At 43.3% G+C, this 17,606-nt stretch overlaps 1 protein-coding gene across 1 annotated transcript in view; it reads left to right on the top strand.

Moving 5' to 3' along the window:
* Positions 1-1,399: 1,399 nt before the first annotated feature.
* The window catches only part of MARCHF6 (membrane associated ring-CH-type finger 6), a 66,360-nt gene continuing 50,153 nt past the window's right edge, over positions 1,400-17,606 (top strand). Inside the window, exon 1 of the mRNA XM_054715269.1 lies at positions 1,400-1,629. Coding sequence (XP_054571244.1) covers positions 1,611-1,629 — 19 coding nt within the window. The 5' untranslated portion in view covers positions 1,400-1,610. The remainder of the gene's footprint in view (positions 1,630-17,606) is intronic.

The following is a 17,606-nucleotide window of genomic DNA, read 5'->3' as shown; positions in this document are numbered from 1 at the left end:
TTTAGACAAAAAGCCAGGATCATGAGGAAAGGCAGTGTACTGATAGAGACAGAGCTCAACCTTTTATTGGGCCGAAGCAATTTAGCTCTGGCCAGGCAAGCATCCATAACTCAGTATATCAAACCCTGTCCGCAGCTGCACCAATTTCTTTTAGGTTCATGTTTCAATCCCCAGCCTAAGCAGTTTATAGACATAGTCCTTCCAACCCAAGCTGAAGTCTCCCTGGGTGGAATCTTGGTAAAGTTAGCACTTGTCTTACTGTCAGCGATATTTTAGCACTTCCTCTTAAATTTCAGAGATATTTCAGTATAGTGAAATTCGGTGTACCACAAGAATAATAATAATAAAAAAAGATTGATTTTAGAGAGAGGAGAGAAACATCGATTTGTTGTTCTACTTATTTATGCATTCATTGGTTGGTTCTTGTATGTGCCCTAACCAGGATGGAATCTGCAACCTTGGTGTATGGGATCATGCTCTAACCAGTTGAGCTACCTGGCCAGGGACACAGTACTTTTTAAAAAAAGCAATACCTGACAATTTACTCAGGGGCATTGACCTCTTTTTCCCTTAGATTGTCAAATAAAAAAAATGACAACAGCCGTTTGGTGTGAATGAATAAAAAACACACCTATTTTTTGGATCAGATTGGCAAAAAATATATTTTTTGGTGTGCCGCGGAATTTTAGTAATTAGTTTACGTGTGCCATGAGATGAATAAGGTTGAAAATCGCTGTTTCAGTGCTTCCTCAAAAGGAGCATCAGAACTGCCCAGGTGATAAAAAAAATCACCTTCCTGGGCCCACTCCAGACCCGGCACCAGAATCTCCGAGGGGGTGGGGGAGTCGGGGAGTGGGGTGGCAGGAGGGTGCAGAATCCTTATTTTCACAAGCACCCAAGTAACTCTTTTTTTTCTTTTCAAATATATTTTTATTGCATTCAGAGAGGAAAGGAGAGAGAGGGAGAGAGAGAGAGAGAAACATCATTGACCGGCTGTCTCCCGCAGGCCCCCGCCCCAAACCCCCCAGACGTGACCGCCTGGTTCAGAGGTGGAAACTCAACCAGTGAGCAACACCGGGCAGGCCGAGCCCAGGGAACTCTTAAGCACCGCAGGGACGGCCCACGCCGCTCTCCCCCTTCGCATTCTCTGTGGCCTCCCCACGGGGCCACCAGAGTTCAGTTCCCTCTTAGTTACAGCCCCACGGCCCCGCACAACCCTCAGGACAAAGCCCAGAAGCCGGGTGTCCCAAGCCAGGATCTCAGGCCCGGCCAGTACCCGCCCCCTTCGCCCCAGGGCCCCCGCCGGAAGTGACGGCCCCCGTCGTTGGGAGATGCCCCGCCCCTTCCGGCGCTCGCCCCGCCCAGGCCGCGCCCCTCGGGCCTCCCAGCCCCTCCCCCTCCCGCTCTCGCCCGCTTTCTGTCAGCCTGTCCCTCTCCCTCTCCCCTACACTCCTTCCTCTCGCTTCCTCGCTCGCACCTGAGCACACGCACCTGCCCGGGCCGGCTCCGCTCTCTCCTCTCTCCTCCCCGCCCTCCCCGCCCCAGACGGAAGGCTCGGGCCTCCGCCGCGGGAGCCTCGCGGCTGCGTCACCGCCGCCCCGCCAGACAAGATGGACACCGCCGAGGAAGGTAAGTCGCGGCGTCCGCGCCCTTGCACCGGCGCCCGGGTTCCGCCGGCCCGCACCCCGTCCGCGGCGCTCGAGGGGTGCGGCGGGGCGCCTCCCCTCGGGCGGGGGCGCGCGGGGGCCGCGGCGGGGCCGGCGCCCGAGCCGTTTGCCCGCGGAGCAGTCTGCGCGAGGGGCGGTGGGCCGCGGCGGCGGGGGAAGGTGACCCCTCGGCGCCCCCCGCCGTTTCCCGCCCGCGCGCGGAGGTCCGGACGCTGCGGGGCCGGGGGGGCATCTGGGCTGCGGGACCGAGGCTGGTCCGCCCCCCGCCCCCCTGCATCCCGCCAGGCCCCCGGGCGGGGGGGACGCGGCGGTCGCGGCTGCTCCAAGTGTGGGGGCGTTTCCCACGCCCTCCCCTCCCTCGGTTTTGCCTTTCTTTCTGTCGTTTTGCCCATCGCTGTGCAGGCCCTACCCCCCTCGCGACAAAACTTCTTTGTTGACTCTGAAACTTCGCGAAAAACACCCCGCCAGGTGACGGCCGAGTGGCGTGAACTCGACTGACCCCGATTTTAAAACCTTGCCCTCAGCCTGCTGGTCCCAGTAGAGTATGTTTACAAGACGAGGAAGAGGAAGGCCCGGCGAGGCTATTCGAGGTTGGGATGCCCTGTAGACTTCTTTTGTTTTGGTGTGGTTTACTCCGGGTGGCGTCCCTGACACCAGGACCAGGGCTTGGTGTGTGTGCGCTTTGGATGGGATTGTGGTGGAACAAGCTGAGCTTTGTAAACGGAATACATAGGTCTAAACATCCGATTATGGAAATGCATTTGTTTATCCGGATACTGAATGTGGTAGGTTATTTTAAAGCAGTTTTTACCTTTTTCGAGTGGGTCAGTTTAGAAAATGTATAGAGGAAATTCCTAAATTATCCTGTTTCTTGATGTTTTGGTTTATCACTGAAGATACATTGATGTTTTGGGTGTATGTAGGTGGGGAAATGATCAACAACTTTCAACCTTATGAATTGCGATTTTGGTGGTTTTAGGTGAAAATCATGGAGCACTGTCGTGGCATGGAATAATGAGTGATAAAAAGTTTGATACTGTCTAAGTATACCATGAGTTGATAGAACTCGACTTACCTTTTTTTTAAAAGAAGTCTTTCCTTTGATAATCAACGAGAACCTCCATTGTAATAGCACTGCATGTGACACCACGGTTTACAAAGCATACTCACATGCATTCACATTTGATCTTCACTGGAGCTATGTGGGGTAGGTAGGTATTATCTTTTATAGACGGGGAAATTCGGGCTTAGGTATTTTAATAGGGTTTTCAAGTTTCACCCCCAGTAAGAGACAGATTTGAAACTAGACATTCTGATTATAGAGTTTTCCTTTTATTATGCCTTAGTTGTTTGACAGAACTTTATTTTGTATTTGCTTTATGAAACTGCCAGTCATTAAGTGAAAATGAATTTTAGTACTTCTCTTGCCTACTTTTGCGAAATTACAAATTGGAAATCTTGTGAAATTTTCAAAATTATTTTAAACTGAACTTGGAAAAAACACTGGAAGGAAAGAATTTCATGATAAAAATGTTAGTCAAGATGCAAAAAGCGTGCAAACAACTTCTATTTGCTAAATTACAGATAATTTCTTATATTAAGAAAATGGATTGAGTTCTTATCCGATTACAAAAGAAATCATCTTTTAGGAGATTTGGAAAATATGGCTAAACATAAAGAAAATTTTAAAATATTTTAATTTTATCACACCTTATTAAAACACTGATGATATTGTTTACTTTTCTATTTTTAATGTTAATCTGAACAAAGAGAATAAGAATGCTACTAAAATATTAACCTTGCAAACAGTGTAACTCTTCTCTTATAAAAATAGCATTTGCTTGCCTCTAGTGGCGCCATATATGATGTTAATGCTCAGAATGTTTTGTATTTATAGTAAGCAATATTGAATTCTGCTAGAAAACTGATTCTTTGCCAAATGGATTTTGCCCTTTCATATTATTTACTGGATTTTAGAGATCTCAAAAGTGTTTAATGTGTTAAATTTTTGTAAAATCAGGTTTATGATCAATTTTCATAATACAAAGGCTGGGTGAGTCATTCTTATGTTTGTATGAATGCAAATGTATTACATAAACTGTTATCCATCATCAAATCTTTAAACTTGAGAGCTGAGGGAGACTATAGATACGCAGCTTCCTCATTTTATGGATTAGGAATCTGATCTTGCAGTGCACCGAGATTTTTCAATTACTGGGGGGCGGGGGGGATTTATCCTTTGCTCAAGGATATGTTTTTTATTCTTATTTATTTATTTTAATTGATTTCACAGAGGGAAAGGGAGAGGTAGAGAGACAGAAACATCAATGATGAGAAAGAATCATTGATCTGCTGTCTCTTGCACACCCCCCACCGGGAATCGAGCCTGAAACCCCAGCATGTTCCCTGACAGGGAATGAACAGAGACCACCTGGTTCATAGGTTGATACTTAACTACTGAACCACACCTGCCTGGCAGGATATGTGTTTTTTAAAAAAGCACCACACTATTGGGATAGATGTTGCAAGCTACAATTGATGTATGAAACTCTCATATGATATTAAACATTTTGCCATTGTAGACCGCTCTCATTTCAGCCCAGTGATACATAGAACTGATTTTTTTTCATTTTGCTAAATTATTCCTTATGCTAGCAGAACATAAAAAACAATCCTATCAGCTTTTTTTTTTTTTTTTTTTTAACAAAATGCCAAAGCAATTGCTCTTTTTTTTAAACCCTCACCTGAGGATATTTTTTCCAGAATGAAGAAGCGGCGGGGGTGGGGAGGGAAATATTGATGTGAGAAAGAAGCATTGATTGGTTGCTTCTGTTTATACCCAGACAACAGATTGAATTGAGGTAGTACCCTTGCCTGGGAATTATACCTGGAACCCTTTGATCCTCGAGCCGGTGCTCTAACCACTGAGAAAAATCGGCCAGGGCCAAAGCAGTTGTTCTTTATTTTTTTTTATTTGCTATTTTTATTTATTTATTTTTTGTTAATCCTCATCCAAGGATATTTTTCCATTGATTTTTAGGAAGAGTAGAAGAGAGAGGGAAAGACTGAGAGAAACATCAATGTGAGAAAAACACATCAATTGGTTGCCTCCTGCACAAGCCCCGACCAAGGCCTCGGGCTGGGGAGGAGCCTGCAACTGAGGTACATGACCTTGACCGGAATCGAACCCGGGATCCTTTGGTCTGCAGGCCGATGCTCTATCCACTGAGCCAAACCGGCTAGGGCCAAAGCAGTGGTTCTTAATGCTTTATGAAACATAGTCAAAATCAAAAGGCGGTATGAAGCTGAAGTGTATTGCAATTGATCCTATTCTGTATTTACTATGGGAAAACTTGAGGTGACTTGGATGAGTTAAGTGGATAAGTTGTCAGAACCAGATAGCTAGTTACTGTCTGTCTAGAACCACATGGTTTTTCATTTCTACTTCCAGACATGTCTGCTTCATTCTTCTTACCACAGATCGACTTTCACTGTTTGGGCATGCTTATGATCAAGCAAATATGCACTTATTTGACAGAGTTTTATTGAGCACCTGCTACAAGCCAGGCACACTATTTTATGCACTTGGGCTAGGCAGAGAACCAAATATACAAAACCCAAGGACCCCCCCCCCCCCAACAAAAAACAAAAAAATGAAACAACACCACAAAAAACAAAAGCACAAAATCATGTAAGGAATTATATGGCATAACTAGAAGGTTATAAACGCTGTGGAGAACAGTAAATCAGGAGGGAATAAGGAGTGCCAGGATATGAAGATGGGTTGCAATTTTAAATGTCTCCTGCCCACTGTAAAGGAGTAAAGGAAGAGAGAGAATTAGATGTGCAAATAAATGCTCTGTGGACAGAGCAGCCTGGGCAGAGTGAACAGCCAGTGTGAAATCTCAAAGTTGGGAAAATGCCAGCAATTTTCAAGAAATAACCAGGAGGGCCAGTAAATGAGTTGGGGGAAGAATAAGTAAAATATGAGGTCAGAGAGATCATGGGGCCAGTGGGGAATGTCGAGGTGAGTGAGTAAGTAGGACTTAGGTGACTTACTTTTGTGAGGTAGGGAACCATGGCAGGGTTTTAGGCAGAGGCAAGACAATTGGCTACTCCCCCTGAATGTACCCTCTTTCCTGATCAACTCTTAAACCCAAATTTCTGGGAACTAGAATCTGGGTGGTAACAAGATAACAAGAATAAAAATCATGTCCAAAGATACAGACTTCAGTTATGAATAGATCCTGGGGATGTAATGTACAGTAGGGTGACTATAGTTAATAATATTATATTATTTATTTGAAAGTTGTTTAGATCTTAAAAGTTCTCACAACAAGAAACATAATTTGTAACTGTGGTGATGCATTTAACTAGACTTATTGTACAACATATACATATATTGAATCTTTATGTTGTACATTTGAAACTAATGTAATATGTTATATCTCAGTTAAAAAAAAATAAAATCATGGCTGACTGTGTCCATTCTTGATCTGGGCAGACATCCTAAAGTTGTCTGTTACATTGTTGAATACCTTCTAGGTTGGAATGCTCTGAGTGATTAATACAGGACTACCCCAGTATTCTCTTCCAGACAGGCTGATTTTAGTGGATTTCACTTTTCTCCTGTAAGAACATGAAGATTGCTTATTTTTAGTATAATGCAGGTAGAATGGAAAGAGTTCTTAAAAAGGGGACAGGAAGTAAGACCCCAAGGAGAACCTGTTATTCGGACTATATTTTAGAATGTTATTGCAGTGAGCTAAGCAAGATATTACAGGCATATCTTGGAGATATTGTGTGCTCTCTTCCAGACCACTGCAATAGAGCAAGTCTTGCAATAAAGAGAAGTATAATCTTTTTGCTGGTGGATGGTCTTGCCTTCACTTTGTAGCACAGTAAAACAAAGTGCAGTAAACAAGGGTTGCCTGCGTAGGTATTTAAATTAAGGAAGTGGGAATAGAGAGAATGAGAAAGAAGAAACAGATCAGTAGAATTAATAGAATAATGAATAATAAGGTGATGTAGATATAGGGGAGAGGAGCATTTAAAAATGATTGATTTCGAACTGGCTGGTGCCTAAGTGGTTAGAGCGATGGCCCTCGCACTGAAGGATCTTGAGTTTGATTCCCAGTCAAGGGCACGTACCTGGGTTGTAGGTTCCATTCCTGCCCTGGTTGGGGCATATGTGGGAGGCAACAAATTGATGTGTCTCTCTCACATGGGATGTTTCCCTCCCTCCCTCTCCCCCTCTCAAAAAAAAAAAAAAAAAAAAAAAAAAGCAATGGAAAAAATATCCTCTGGTGAGGATTAACAAAAAGAAATTTATTGATTTCTAGTGTAGTTTCATCAATTGTGAATGGGAAAACAGAAGTTCAGTTTCAGACATTGTATGAGTTTGCAAGTGTTGCCATAACAAAGTACCACAGTCTGGGTGGCTTAAGTAGCAGAAGTTATTTTCTTACAGTTCTGGAGGCTAGAAGTTTGAGATCAAGGTATAAGCAGGAGACCCAATGACTTAACTTCTGGGAATATATCCTAAAAAGCCCGAAACACTAATTCGAACATATATATGCCACCCCTATGTTCATTGCTGTGTTATTTATAATAGCCAAGATTTAGAAGCAGACTAAGTGCCCATCAGTAACTAAGTGAATAAAAGCTGTGGCACATTTATACAATGGGAAATGTTATTTAAAAAATTAATTGACTTAAATTAAAAAAGAAGGAAATTTTACCTTTAGGGACAGCATGGGTGGACCTGGAGAGTGCAATAAGCCAGAACAGTGGTCGGCAAACTGCGGCGAGCCGCTCTGTTGACTAATGAGTTTGCTGACCACTGAACCAGAGAAAGGCAAGTACCATATAGTTTCACGTATATATGCAATCTAGTGAACAAAATAAACTAGCAAACAGACTCTTAGGTACAGAAAACAGAATGACAGTTGTCAGAAGGGGAGGGTGGTTGGGAGGCCGGGTGAAAAAGGTGAAGGGATTAAGTAAAACAAAACAAACCCCCTCATAGACACAACAGTATGGTGATTTTCAGAGGGGAAAGGAGGTGGGGGGGGAGGTGGGGGAAGGTAGAAGAGGGTAAGGGAGAATAAATGGTGATGGAAGGGGGCTTGACTTGGGGTCAGAACACACAATACAATATATAGATGATGTATTATAGACTTGTACACCTGAAACCTTTATAATGTTTATTAACCAGTGTCACCCCAATAAATTCAATAAAAAAGAACAGAAAATGGTATCAGCAGGATTGGGTTCTTCTGAGACTCCTGTTCTTGGCTTGCAGACTTTTTGTGTTATCCCTGTCTTTGCATGGTTTTCCCTCTGTGCTTGTCTGTGTCCTAATCTCTTTTTATAAAGCACCCACAATATTGGGTCCGGAACCATCCTAATGACCTCGTTTTTAAACTTAATTACCTCTTTTAAAGACCTTGTTTTCAAATACAGTCATTCTTAGGTATCAGGGGGTCAGGATTTCAACATAACGAATTTTTGTAGCGGTGGGAGAAACAACACAGTTCAGTCTAGACCTGGCATCCACTGATCTGTTTTTGTCTGTATAGTTTTTCCTCTTCCAGAATGTCATTAGTGGAACCATACAGTGTGTAGCTTTTTTAGACTGGCTTCTTTTACTTAACAAAATGCTTTTGAGATTTATTCACTTTGTTGCATGTATCAGTTGTTCAGTCATTTTTATTGCTTAGTAGTGTTTTCTTATAGGGATGTACCACAGTTTGTTTACCCATTCCCTAGGTGTAGAATGTTTGGGCCCTTTGTTTCCAGTATACACTATATTCAGATAGATTTTTGTGTTAACGTAAATTTTCATTTTACTAGGTTAAATACCTAGGAATAGGATTGCTGATTCCTATGCTAAGAGTATGTTTTTCTTTTTGTCATTTTAATAGGTATATAGTGTTACCTAGTATGATTAAAAAAAATTTTATTGTGCCAAAACCGGTTTGGCTCAGTGGATAGAGCGTTGGCCTGCGGACTGAAAGGTCCCAGGTTCGATTCCGGTCAAGGGCATGTACCTTGGTTGCAGGCACATCCCCAGTAGCGGGTGTGCAGGAGGCAGCTGATCGATGTTTCTAACTCTCTATCTCTCTCCCTTCCTCTCTGTAAAAAATCAATAAAATATATTTTGAAAAAAAAATTTTTTATTGTGATAAAATATACATAAGATTTACCATTTGAACCATTTTAAGTGTATAATTCAATGACATTAAATATAGTCATATTGTTTTGCAGCCATCACCATTTTATTGTGATTTAATTTGCATTTCCCTAATGACTTCAGCAATTTTTCATTTCTGTACCTTCTTTTGGTAGTGTCCAAATGTTTTTTTTTTTTGTTTGTTTTTGTTTTGTGGGGGGAGGACTGTTTTCTTGTTAAGACCTCAATTAGTAAGCTGGACAAAAAAGACTTTAAAAGATAATTCACAAAGAGAGAGAATGTAGTAAAATGTAAAACTGTCCAGCTTCACTAGTGATAAAACTACTTTTTAAAAAAAATCCTCACCCTAGCCGGGCAGGTGTGGCTCAGCTATTGAGCATCAATCCAGTAACCAATAGGTTGCAAGTTTGATTCCAGTTCCCGTCAGGGCACATGCTCAGGGCACATGCTCGGGTTGTGAGCTCAATCCGCAATAGGGGCTGTGCAGGAGGCAGCCGATCCATGATTCTCTCTCATCATTTATGTTTCTATCTCTCTCCCTCTCCCTAAAAAAATAAAATTAAAATAAAAACATAAAAAAATCCTCACCTGAGGAGATATATTTTAAATTGATTTAAGAGAGACAGGAAGGAAGGGGGAGAGAGAGAAACATCTATGTGAGAGAGAAATATCAATTGGTTGCCTCCTGTACCTGCCTCGACCAGGATTGAACCTTTTGGTGTATGGAAATATCAACTAACTGAACCATCCAGCAAGGGTGATAAAACTGCTTTCTAATTAGCTGCTGTATTACCTAGTTATTTTTATACTTATTTCAATAATGCAGTGTATTTGGGGGAATAAAATAAAGTTGGAGTAGATAGTAAAAATATAAAGAATACTGACACTAAATTGTGGGGAAAAAATTCAAGAAAACTTGATCACACAACCAGGGTGGTTGTGGAGGAAGTAAATAAAGTGGAAAGAGCACTCTTTTGGATTGAGGGTTAGGTTTAAATCCTCATTCCCTCATTAACTTGATTGATAATTTAGTTGGGTCTCAGTAATTGAAATAGAGTTAACTAAGTCTACTCTTAGCTCAATCTTGGCTGATAGAGGTGATGTTAGGGCCACATTTTCTTTACTTTTCTTTTTTGGTGGTGTTTGGATGGGGTACAACAGCAGTTATTGTCTAAAGATTTTCTGTCTTGCTAGGTAGCCCCTTTCCTGTTCCTTTGGCTAGAGACAGCAGGCTTTTAGGGGGGATATTTTCTGTCTGTTCTCATCAATGTTTCTAGAATAGAAACACCAGCTTTTCCACCTCCACCATCAGTGCAGGATATATGAAGCAAAACACAAACCCAGAGAACTAACTGGTACTGGGTCCCCAGGTCCCTTGCTGGTCTGCCTTCTCTTTACCTTTTAGGATCTTATGTTTGTTTTATTTATAACTAGAGGCCTGGTGCACGAAATTTGTGCATGGGTAGGGAAACATAGGCCTGGCCAGCGATCAGGGCCGATCTGTGGGGTGAGCAGTGGGGCGATCAGGGGGGCCTCCACAGGCACCCGCCTTGGCCGGCCTAGCGCCGCCTGCTTGCTGGCCCCGCCCCCTGCTGATGTTGCCGGTTGCCTCCCTCTCTGGGGCAACTGGGGGGTGGGGGTGCCGCTGGCACCTGCCTTGGCTAGCCTGGGGCCTGTGGGCTGGAGGCAGCTCCTGTGTTGAGCGTCTGCCCCCTGGTGGTCAGTGCACATCATAATGACCAGTTGTTCCACTGCCATTCGGTCGATCTGCATATTAGGCTTTTATTATATAGGATATCCTGGGTTTTTAGCTGTACCTGGTGGGAAGACTAGGAAGAAGTACGTCTATTTCATTTTGTTCTGGAGCCTTCAGTCCTCTTGTCTTTATTGTCTCCTTCTCCTAGAGGTAACCACTATTCTGACTTCTAATGATATATGTTAGTCTTTCCTGTTTTTGAACTTTTTAAATGTGGATTTGTATAGTAGTTACTCTTTGTGTGATAAATCCAAATTGTTGTTTGTGGTTTTAGTTGGTTTATTCTCATGCCATATAGTATTGTGTGAATGGTAGTTTCCATTTTGGTGGTATTACTGTGAATAGTGCTGCCATGAATATTCTTGTACATGTTTTTGAACATAACTATATAGGAAACTATTGATTTAAAAGTAAGATAATAGCAAAATGCTACACAATATATACTATAGGCATTACACATGTAAAATAAGGAAAGGACTTCTTTTTCCCATCCCTGATCCACCAAAGGTAGCAATAGTTTATGTATCTCCCAGAATAGATGTTTAGTTCTGCATATTTATGCCTTGTTTCAGATTTTTCTTCTGGAACTTGGAATGGCAGGAAGAAGCTTCCCTTCCTTCTAGACTACACGCAGATTAGCTAATGAAATTTAGCTGGGGATATAGAGCAAGAGCAGGTGCAGCCTCTTTTCAGCAGCTTTTCCTAGCCTCCAGTTCCCTAATAAGGTGTGGAAATGCCCATGACACAGTCTAAGCAGTGCTCAGGGCCTGCTAGTCAAATGTTTGCCTTACAAGTATTTTATAGCAAGGGCTTAGCACTGTTCTAGTTGATTTACACCAACAGTCTTTGCCTTTCCATTTAGGGGAATATTCATATATAAAGTACTCTTGAACAAAACTCAGTCACATCATGTGGGGAAAAAACAGTCGATACTGCCAAAGAGATTGTGATATTGTTCTTTAGAACAAATTCCATATTCGAGACACTTAGATTAAATGATTTTAAATTAGAATTGGGTTGTTGGTTGTGTAGAAATAGGCTTTTAGCAATGTTGAGACAGGTATTATTTAAATCTGATTCTGCTTTCTTCCCTGATGAAGATATAGCCAGTGAAAGTTTTATCACATTTAAAAAAACATGACCGGTGAAATAAGAAAATTGCTAACATGAATTTTCAAAATTGTGTGTGTTATATAAATCACATGCTCAGCCCTCTTGTTAAAGAACTTCATTGATAAAATTAGACTTGGTAGTGTCAGTAAAATAAGAGTTCAGCTGTGATATTTGCAGATTGCTTACTTAAAAAAAAGTGTTATGTAAAAATTTTTACACTTACAAAATAGACTAATTTAATAAACCTTTATATAACCAGCATGTAGATTCGATAGATTCAAGCATATGTCCGATAATTCTTTCATCTCACCATTCTCTCCCCCCTCCCCCCTGACTCTGGATTATTTTAAAGCAAATCTCAGATATGCTATCTTTTCCTCTGTAAATACATATATATTCTAAGAAATAACTTTTTTTTTCTTTTAATATATATTTTACTGATTTTTCACAGAGAGGAAGAGAGAGGGATAGAGAGCTAGAAACATCGATGAGAGAGAAACATCGATCAGCTGCCTCTTGCACACCCCCTACTGGGGATGTGCCCGCAACCAAGGTACATGCCCTTGACCGGAATCGAACCTGGGACCTTTCAGTCCGCAGGCCGACGCTCTATCCACTGAGCCAAACCGGTTTCGGCTAAGAAATAACTTTTTAAACACATAACCACAATACCACTATCATATTGCTTATTGTCTTCATTTTCTGAGTTTTAAAAAGACTGTCAGTATTGTTATTAGCTGATGATTACTGAATTCTGCTTATAATTTCTTTGCGGTTCCTTCTAGCTTAGGATATAGATATAGCCTACTAGGGATGTATGATTGGTCAGATTACTGTTTGAAAGTCTCTAGAATAATTCTCTTCTGTGGTTAAGCTTCATATACATAGATTAGTTTGTTTTTATTTAGGGGTTGCCTATTTTCCATTTTGATATAATTTATCAACAGGCCTCTAGTCTTTTACATAATTTATAATTATGTAAAAGACTAGAGGCCTGGTGCACAAAATTTGTGCACCTGGGTGGGGGAATCCCTCAGCCCGGCCTGCGCCCTCTTGCAGTCCGGGAGTCCTAGGGGGATGTCTGACTGTCGGTTTAGACCCTCTACATAGGGAGCAGGCCTAAGCTGCCAAGTCAGACATCCTTAGCCCTGCCACGGAGGTGGGAGAGGCTTCTGCACTGACTACCAGGGGGCAGCTCCTGTGTTGAGCGTCTGCCCCCTGGTGTTCAGTGTGCGTCATAGCGACCGGTTGTTCTGCCGTTTGGTCGATTTGCATATTAGTCTTTTATTATGTAGGATTATTATATAGGATTTCCGTGGTTCTAAAGCAAGGTGATTTAGATGTCTAATGTTCTCTTATCTTTCCTTTTATAGATACAATGGAGGTTTATGAAGCCCCTGACAAAATAATGAAAAATTAGTGTATGTGTATATTTTGAGAGAATCATAGTTACTCTCTCATATTTTTCATAAAGGTTTCAAGGGCAAAAAAATATTGGAACCACTACTATAGAGCAGTGGTTCTTGAACTTTTTTGGATTCCTTTACATTCTTAAAAACATGAAGACTAAGAACTTTTCCATATAAGAAAATAAAACAAAAAATTGGAAATATTAATTCACGTAACATATCTATTATGTATTAATATAAACTTTTTTTCATGAAAATAACTATTCTGAACTCAAAATATTGGTGAGAAGAGTGGGTTTGTTTTATATTTGTAAATCTATTAAATGTCTGGTTTAATGGGAGGCAGCTGAATTTTTTTTCATCTCTGGCTTCATTCAGTCAGTTGTCTCATGTAGCATTTGGAATACTCCACTGTACATTGGCAAGACAATTACAGTAAAAGACAGAGAATGTCTTACTGTTAAAATGAAAATAGTTTTGACCTTGCAGAGGCTGGATGAGTCCCAGTTCTCTACGCTGGACTCAAGCAGTGTCTGGGGGCTTGAGTTAGATTTGTTGTGTTTGCTTATTCAGAAGGATTGAGTCTTCTGAAAAAATCAGTGTCTCCTCTTACTCAAGTGTGTTCCTCAATCCCCTTACGTGGAGATCCAGAGTCTCCACCTTAATCCCTGCTCTATCCCAGTTCATTGCTGCATTTGTGGTCATTTACCATGTTTATGGAGGGCTATGTGGAGACTCCAGTTCCAGTGACCACGGTGTCCTGCTGGCTTCCTTTGCACTGTGCTCTGCCTACAGGACACCCCTTGCTACACTGTCACTGCAGTGCTCTACTTCCTACATCCACAGTTGCCTGAGAACTGGCTGGAGAAACGGGACAAGGGAACCGTTTGGCCCCATGTTTGACCGGCTCACCCACATTTGCACCCAACCCACCCTACTTTGCTGGTCTTGTAGTACTAGGTAGTAGCATGGGCCTATCGCTGAAGTTAACCCCTGGGCATCCAAATACTGTGGCTGGTTGGGTCATGGTGAGAATGGCTTTGAGTACTTGTTCCGATTCTACCTGGATAACTGGTAATTCCAGACCTAATCCAAGCCCACAGGCACCAGCAGCTCTGGTGATGGAGCATCCCATGGTCCTATCAGCTACTTTAGATGGAAGTCTGTAGTGCCTTATGGTGATCCAGAATCCAGGTAATAGGGAATCAGTTTTGGTTCCATAGAGGGAGCCTACTGATCAACTATCCCCATGGTCAGCAAACTGCGGCTCGCGAGCCACATGCGGCTCTTTGGCCCCTTGAGTGTGGCTCTTCCACAAAATACCACGGCCTGGGCGAGTCTATTTTGACGAAGTGGCGTTAGAAGAAGTTTAAGTTTAAAAAATTTGGCTCTCAAAAGAAATTTCAATCATTGTACTGTTGATAATTGGCTCTGTTGACTAATGAGTTTGCCGACCACTGAACTACCCCAATTAAGGAGGGTCAGCAGAGGTGCAAATTACACTGGTGGAAAACAATACTGGACTCCTTTGATATACTGTAATTGGAATGAGTCCACTTTAAATGTTTTTTTTAAAAGGTATTTTTATTGATTTCAGAGAGGAAGGGAGAGGAAGAGAGAGATAGAAACATCAATGATGAAGAGAATCATTGATTGGCTGCCTCCTGCACGCCCCACACTGGGGGATCGAGCCCACAACCCGGGCATATGCCCTGATTGGGAATCGAACTGTGACCTTTTGGTTCATAGGTCTAAGCTCAACCACTGAGCCATGCCCAGCTGGGCCACTTTAAATCTTTTAAGGAGGAACGGCAAATCTGGTGCTGGCAGCTGGGGTAATTCCGGCTTCAGTGCAGGGTATTGAATTTGGTGCAGTTAAATTGCCATGCTTGGATTGCTGGCACGGGTCCGTGGCAGGGGAGCCTTCGTCCTCATCCCCGCCCCCTGCCTCTCTGCTCTACTGGCTCTTAGCAGAATTTCCCTGTATTGAAGTGTGCACTTGGAGAAAATTAGAGTGCTCAAAGCAGGTGCGAGCTGCCTAGATGCTGCTGCTAGGTATCCTGGAATGCGAGCATGGTTCTGTTTTTTTGTGTCGGAACTTCGCAGAGGCTGATTAGATGGGATGGCGAGGGTGTTTGTTCCTATTGCACCACTGAAGTTCAAAGTCTTAGTGCAGGACAGACCAGAGTGAAAGCTTTTTGCCAAGAATGCTTTAAATAACAAGTATACAGGTGAAAGAAAGTAGGAGGTTTGAAGAGGTACAGATCTCTGGTAGTTCTGACTATAAACGATGGAAACAGCCAGCATTATTCCTGTGATCCACTGGCAGCTTCCAAGAAACCAAAGCCCATCAGGTGGTGGTAGCTGGGGGTGTGGCTCCAAAGGTGAACTGAAAGGCACCGCAATGGAGTCTGCTATTTGACTTAGTCTAGACCAGTGGTCGGCAAACTCATTAGTCAACAGAGCCAAATATCAACAGTACAACGATTGAAATTTCTTTTGAGAGCCAAATTTTTAAAACTTAAACTTCTTCTAATGCCACTTCTTCAAAATAGACTCGCCCAGGCCGTGGTATTTTGTGGAAGAGCCACACTCAAGGGGCTAAAGAGCCACATGTGGCTTGCGATCCGCAGTTTGCCGACCATGAGTCTAGACAACCCCACCTGACTCCGGCCGGGACAGGATTGCCGTGGGTGGTGATGTGTGGCATTTTGCTTGCAGAGTGATTTGGCTGGCTTATTGATAACCGAAGGAACTTGTGTGCTAACTATTTAGGTTATGCTGAGTGCTCAGTATACCTCAACTTTGACAAGTGGCGTTCCAGCTGGTGCCAGCGGCCCTTTATATCCATTAGTGATGGGCTTGGATTGCAGTTATTCTGCATTAAGGAGTTCCTGTGCGAGTAGATCAAAAGGTTGCATTAAGTCCCTGTCCCTTGTACACACTGCCTGTTGCCCCTCAGATTGTCCACTTGGGGTTGGCACTTGACCCCAGCAGATTCTAGAGAAGATGGTCTAAATGAAAGTTGCAACCAGATTTAGGTTGGTCGTCCTGCAGGAGGAGCATTGAGGAGTGAGTGAGAGCATGATGGATCTGTTGTGATTCCTTCTGTGTGATTACCTCTCCCTATGTTTTGGGCTACCCCTTTCGAGAAGAAGAGATGTCTTCTCGCCAGGGGTGGTCTGTGTTCCCAAGAGCTACTTGGGATGGTGGTTGGGAGGGTGAGGGATGAGCTGTTGCCCTCTAACTACGACCAGTAGCCCTGTGCCCCTGTGGGTGGATTCTTCTTGCGGTGGCCTCTGGCTCGCTTCTCCCTGGCCTGCCATCTTGTTCTTGGGGTATTCCTCCCCTACCCCCAATCGCATGTGCTCACCTGTGTCTTTCTCTCTCCCCCTCTGGTAGAGTGAGGGAAAGCTAAGGGGAAGTCCCTGCTGCCACTGCTATTACTATTTTAAGTCCCTAGATGTAGAGTGTAAACTGTTGATTTTATTTTGACTTTTAGTTTTATGGTGTTAGATACTTTTTATATTCTTTTTTGTTGTTGTTGTTGACGACATTATTACAGATGTCCTCTATTCTCCCCCACCTCCTTTGCCCACCTCCATCCAGCCCCCACCACCCCTACCCTGACCTTCACCACTTTGTTGTCTGTGTGCATGGGCTATGTGTTTATGTTTTTTTGGCTACTCTCTTCACCTTCTTTTATCCAGTCCATTCCACCTTTGATCTCTGTGGACTTAACTTTAAACTGTTAGGACACTAATGGTGACTTGATATTGCATATTTCTACTTAGCATTTATTAATTATGGAAGGAGTGAAGTTTTAAATAAAAACTGTTACTTTTAAGTTTGATATACTCACAGAGCAAAGAAACAATTGACCTTCTTATATGTTAGGGAATTTTTAAGGTATACACACACACACACACACACACACACACACACACACACACACTAGAGGCCCAGTGCATGAAATTTGTGCACTGGGGGGGGAGGGGGTGTCCCTCAGCCCGGTCTGCACCCTCTCCAATCTGGGTCATCCCTCTCACAATCCGGGACTGCTGGCTCCCAACCGCTCGCCTGCCTCCCTGCCTGATTGCCCCTAACTGCTTCTGCCTGCCAGCCTGATCGATGCCTAACTGCTCCCCTGCCAGCCTGATTGCCCCCAACTGCCCTCCCCTGCAGGCCTGGTTGCCCCCAACTGCCCTCCCCTGCCAGCCCAGTCACCCCTAACTGCCCTCTCCTGCAGGCCCGGTCGCCCCCAACTGCCCTCCCCTGCTGGCCTGGTCACCCTTAACTGCCCTCCCCTGCAGGCCTGGTTGCCCCCAACTGCCCTCCCCTGCCAGCCCAGTCACCCCTAACTGCCCTCTCCTGCAGGCCCGGTCTCCCCCAACTGCCCTCCCCTGCTGGCCTGGTCACCCTTAACTGCCTTCCCCTGCTGGCCTGATTGCCCCCAACTGCCTTCC

The sequence above is a fragment of the Eptesicus fuscus genome, chromosome 4 (assembly GCF_027574615.1).
Source record: "Eptesicus fuscus isolate TK198812 chromosome 4, DD_ASM_mEF_20220401, whole genome shotgun sequence".
NCBI classification, from domain to species: Eukaryota; Metazoa; Chordata; class Mammalia; order Chiroptera; family Vespertilionidae; genus Eptesicus; species Eptesicus fuscus.
Note: the sequence above shows the minus strand (reverse complement) of the source record. Positions and strands in the feature narration are given on the sequence as shown.